This window comes from Engraulis encrasicolus, chromosome 14 (assembly GCF_034702125.1).
Source record: "Engraulis encrasicolus isolate BLACKSEA-1 chromosome 14, IST_EnEncr_1.0, whole genome shotgun sequence".
Classification (NCBI taxonomy): domain Eukaryota; kingdom Metazoa; phylum Chordata; class Actinopteri; order Clupeiformes; family Engraulidae; genus Engraulis; species Engraulis encrasicolus.
The window spans coordinates 43,884,954-43,889,953 of NC_085870.1; the positions used below are offsets into that span (position 1 = coordinate 43,884,954).

The 5,000-nt window shown below is 49.2% G+C and overlaps 1 protein-coding gene across 1 annotated transcript in view; it reads right to left on the reverse strand.

Annotated features, from left to right (window-relative positions):
* LOC134462691 (low-density lipoprotein receptor-related protein 1-like) overlaps nt 1-5,000 on the reverse strand; it is a 260,688-nt gene that overhangs the window by 11,927 nt on the left and 243,761 nt on the right. Inside the window, exons 73-79 of the mRNA XM_063215836.1 lie at nt 4,979-5,000; nt 3,873-4,010; nt 3,325-3,444; nt 2,691-2,810; nt 1,964-2,250; nt 1,286-1,464; nt 54-160 (exon numbers count right to left, since the gene is read on the reverse strand). The exon at nt 4,979-5,000 is cut by the window's right edge and continues 101 nt beyond it. Coding sequence (XP_063071906.1) covers nt 54-160; nt 1,286-1,464; nt 1,964-2,250; nt 2,691-2,810; nt 3,325-3,444; nt 3,873-4,010; nt 4,979-5,000 — 973 coding nt within the window. The remainder of the gene's footprint in view (nt 1-53; nt 161-1,285; nt 1,465-1,963; nt 2,251-2,690; nt 2,811-3,324; nt 3,445-3,872; nt 4,011-4,978) is intronic.

Sequence of the window (5,000 nt, forward strand, 5' to 3'; positions counted from 1 at the left end):
GTGTGTGTGTGTGTGTGTGTGTGTGTGTGTGTGTGTGTGTGTGTGTTATTTACCAGTAGGCCACTGGATGTTCTCGTGCACCAGTGTCTCCCTCATGGTGCCGTCCATGGCTGCCGTCTCGATCTTGGGGTGGTTGCCTCGGTCAGCCCAGTACATTTTACTGTGAAGAGACAGTATGACTTAGGCCAGGGGTGTCGAACTCAAATTGACTGAGGGCCAAAATCAAAATCTGGAACGAAGTCGCGGGCCGAACTCAACATTTATTTTTTAAAATGGACTAAAATTGTGTGTACATGCACTTCATATTCATAGTTAAATTTCACACACACTCTTTCCCATCATATTTGTTAGTTCAAATGTGTCTGCACATCCCGTGACACAGCAAATTTCATGTTCAAGTCATGTTACGCTATACATTAAGGTGTATGTGGGCCAACTGTAATAGATATTTGAAATGATCTCGCGGGTCGAATAAAATGACTTTGCGGGCCAAATTTGGCCCCCGGGCCTGAGTTTGACATCCCTGACTCAGGCCCTCGGTACGCTTGCTGCGAGCCGCAAATTGCGTGCGTCACTGCGAGCAACCGACTACACATGCTTGCTTTAAAAGCAGTAGACCAACATACAAAATACTGGCGGTGTCATCCAGGGGGCAGACAGAACAGCGTTCCTGGGCAAGGAGACGATACTGCTACTACTTCTACATTTTGCACGTTCTTTTGTCTAAGTGCAACGGGGAAGTATGATCGGAAATCGAATGTTTGTAATTTCGGACAAGCTTGAGACGCTCTTGAAAAGTTGCTGCCATCGTCGTTTTCTCCAGAAGCACTCGCATGGAACTGTGCAGTCTTTTGTGCGACCACCCCCAGCGAGTTTTGAAGATATCGCACCTAACACACGCATTTGGTTGCAGTATCTAACGTGCATAAAATTGACATAAACTACGCAAGTAAATGAGCGAATCGTGAGCGAATCGTGGCCGCCACACGTATCCTACAGCAAGCATACAGAGGGCTTTAGGCCTCCTCACTTCATCATTTTAGATTGTAGAGTGCATACTATTTTTCTTTGTGTGCAAAATTGATGTTATTACTTTGCCTACAGCACTGTAGCCCTGCTAGACCCACATCAGCAGCAAACTAATTTCATCGTCACTTGATCAATTTGATTTGATATGGGTCTAGCATGCTTCGGCAAATGATTATATTCTCTATTTATTATCACACGACGATCGTCTTTTCCAACAAAGGGTTAGTGTAGGTGCATGTGTGCGTATGCGTCTCACCCTCGGGGTGGGTCGACCACGATGGCGTAGGGCTCGTCGATCATGCCGGAGATGAGAGTCTTCCGGTGCTGCCCGCTCAGCTGGGCCACCTCGATGACGTCACGGCCAGAGTCCGTCCAGTAGATGTTGCCCGCTACCCAGTCCACAGCGATGCCCCTCGGCATCTTCAGGCCCGAGATCTGGTAAAGGAGAGAGAGAGAGAGGGAGCGAGAGAGAGGGGGGTGGGAGAGATGAGACATGAGGGAGTGAGGAGAGAGAGGGGGAGAGAGAGGGGGAGAGAGAGGGGTGTGGGAGAGATGAGACATGAGGGAGTGAGGAGAGAGAGGGGGAGAGAGAGGGATGCGGGAGAGATGAGACATGAAGGAGTGAGGAGAGAAAGAAAGAAAGAGAGAGAGAAAGAAGAGAGCGAGAGAAAGAGAGATTTAGAAAGAGATAGGATATTTCTCTCTCTTTCTAAATATGTGCACGGTGTCTGTCTGAACGTGTATTTGACAGAGAAGAAGAAGTATCAGACATACTCGGTCTCTGACCTCACACACAAAACACGCACACCCACGTACGCACAAGCACACACACGCACGCACACACAGTGCCCCCTCCCTCTCTCTCTCTCTCTCAACTCAGATGAGAACCCAGAGGAGTGCTGTGACTGTTTCTCTCTCTCTCTCTCTCGCTCACCTCCAGGTGTGTGAGGCGCGGTGTCTCTGCCTGCCTAACGGAGCGGGCGGGGGCGGCGCGGCTGGAGGCCGGCGAGGGCGGGGGCAGCTCGTAGCAGGAGATGCGGCCCGTGTGCCAGTTGGTCCAGTAGATGCGGCTGGTCTTGACGTGCAGGTCCATGGCGTCGATGCGCACCGAGGCGTCGCCCTGGAAGGTCTGGCCATAGACCAGGCGCGGCGAGCCCGGGTTCAGGTTGCGGATCTCATTGTCGTCGGCGATGTACAGCACCTTGCCTACGCCCGAGATGGCTGACAGGGAACAGAGAGTGACGTTTTTAAAAAATGATTGTGTGATTGTGACACACACACACACGCACGCACACACACACGCACGCACGCACACACGCACGCGCGCACACACACACGCGCACACACACACACACACACACACACACACACACACACACACTCCCACACACACACACACTCCCACTCCCACTCCCACTCCCACTCCTGAGATGACTTAGTTTGGTGGGGAGGAACAGAGACATATATGATGATATATATATATATGATAATTGAAAGCATTGACGTTTTTTGGGGATATCTACACCCTATTACATTTTATATTACCATTTACTTACGAATTCGTAGATGCTACAGTTATGCAGTCTTTACATTGTAAAAAACTACTGAAAAGACATAAAAAAAACAACTTTCTGTCTCCTATACTTTGTGCGATGACTCACTGTCGGCTTTGCAGGTGTCGTTGACGCGGGTGAAGTGTTTGTGGCACAGGCACTTGTGGGAGCCCTTGGTGTTGTTGCAGATGTGTGAACAGATGCCAAACTGACTGCACTCGTCCTTATCTGGAGGAGAGGAGGGCAGAGGAGATGAGAGAGGAGAAGAGGAGAGAGGGTAGGAGAGAAGGATAGGGGGAAAGGAGAGAGGACAGGGGGGGAAGGGAGAGGAGAGGACGGCAGAGGAGAGAGAGGAGAAGGGGAAGAGAGAAGAGAGGAGAGAGAAGAGAGGAGAGGAGGAACACATGAGACTTATATACAAAGTGACTGTAGCCTCTTAATGCACGCTGTACCTCCAGTGTAATAGTCATTGAAAAGTGAACTACCAAAGTACTAGAATACTATGACATAACACAGGGCCTTTAGTAATGCACTACGACTTGGTCATTGCCATTCTGGTAACAGCAAATTTACAACACAGCGTCATAACGGGTTAAATAGATAATTTGCCATTAGTTATATACATCATTGTTATCTATGAGTCTGGCAAATTGTAGACCCTTTGTAAAGTCTTTGTAGTAGTGTGGTATGTGTGTGTTTGTATGCATGTGTGTGTTTGTATGCATGTGTGTGTGCGTGTTACCTTCGCAGGAGTAGTGTCCGGTCCTGACGAAGCCTGTCTTGCAGGAGCAGTAGGAGACGGTGCCGTTGACCACGCAGTGCGTCTCATCACTACCACTGCACTCATGGCCACACACAGAGTCTACATGGGGGCAGAGACAGCCAGTAAAACATGCATGCTAACACACAATCTCTAACTCTATCTCTCTCTCACTCTCTCTCTCACTCTCTCTCTCACTCTCTCTCTCACTCTCTCTTTTTTCTCCTTGTTGAAAGACGTAGACTCACACACACCCACACAACCTCTCAAAGTGGGAAATCGCAGCAACATGATCGATCAGAATTCCGTGATTTGGGCATAGATCTTTGGGATTTTGCCCAAATTCCGTGCTATAGTCACGGAAGTGTTTTCCGTAAAATGAATAAACATTAGTGCTTTCTCTATATTTCCAGAATTCTGAGAGATCAGTCTAGCACACAGACTGGAGGACACTCCCACCCTTTTCTCACTCACACAAACGTGCGCACGCACACATACACACGCAGAGACAGACAGAAAAGGACACCTACCTTTCTTGTCGCAGTTAGTTTCGTCTGAGCCGTAGTCCTCACAGTCGTTGAAGGAGTTGCAGACGAGAGTGGGGCTGACGCAGCGGCCATTACTACACCTGAACTCATCCTTCTCACACACCGCAGGAGACACAGGCTCTACAACACATGAACGCAGACGCACACGCGCGCACACGCACACACGCACACACACACACACACACACACGTGCACACACACGCACACACACACACACACACACACACACACACACACACACACACACACACACACACACACGCACACACGTGCACACACACGCACACACACACACACAAAAACACATTTACTATTTCAGATGATCATCCATACAAAAGCAAAACCACACAATGACTGATATCCTCCTCATCCTCTCCTCTAATAATGGACTGACATGCCGTGTAAGCTTTAGCTATTAGTCCGTTCCTAGAAGCCCTATTGTCATGTTAACATTCAACAGCCTTTTCTTCTCAATATTCTTCACTTTCATCAAGTGACATCAGCAACATCAGTACAGAAGACGCTCGAGTACTGAGAGGCATCTGGCTGCAGACCTGTTTTGGGATCAGCTGTGGCAGAGGGAGATGTACATGTATGTATGAATGTATCTGCTCGACAAGATCCCTCTAGGATTAATGAAGCTTCTCTACTGGCTAAGAAAAGTCTTTCTACAGCTGTCACTCTGTGATTGTCATGGCCCCACGGCTGGTGTAGCAAAAGGCACTTAACGCAAGGGTGGGTTCATGAATGGGCCTAAGGGGCCCAGATCCAAGGGCCCACTGGACCAGAAAATCCTCCCACCCATCCACCAGTGTTGGCATCGTAATCCCATTACCGAAATGAGGGACAAGCCTGTAGCGAAGGGGAGCAGAGTTGCCCGGTTGGGACTCGAACCCGGTCCTTCTGGGGTACAAAACTGGGGCTCTAATTGCTACACCAAAAGAGCCAGGCTCATTCGCGTGAAAGTCAGAGCACAATCGCAACCCTAGTGATGGCAACTTCATCACATAGCCCATTTTGTTTTTGTGCCCAGGGGGTACTTCCTCATCCCATAATCCCTTCATCCCAGTCCCGTCCCTGTCACTTACGGCAGTTGGCTTCATCGCTGTT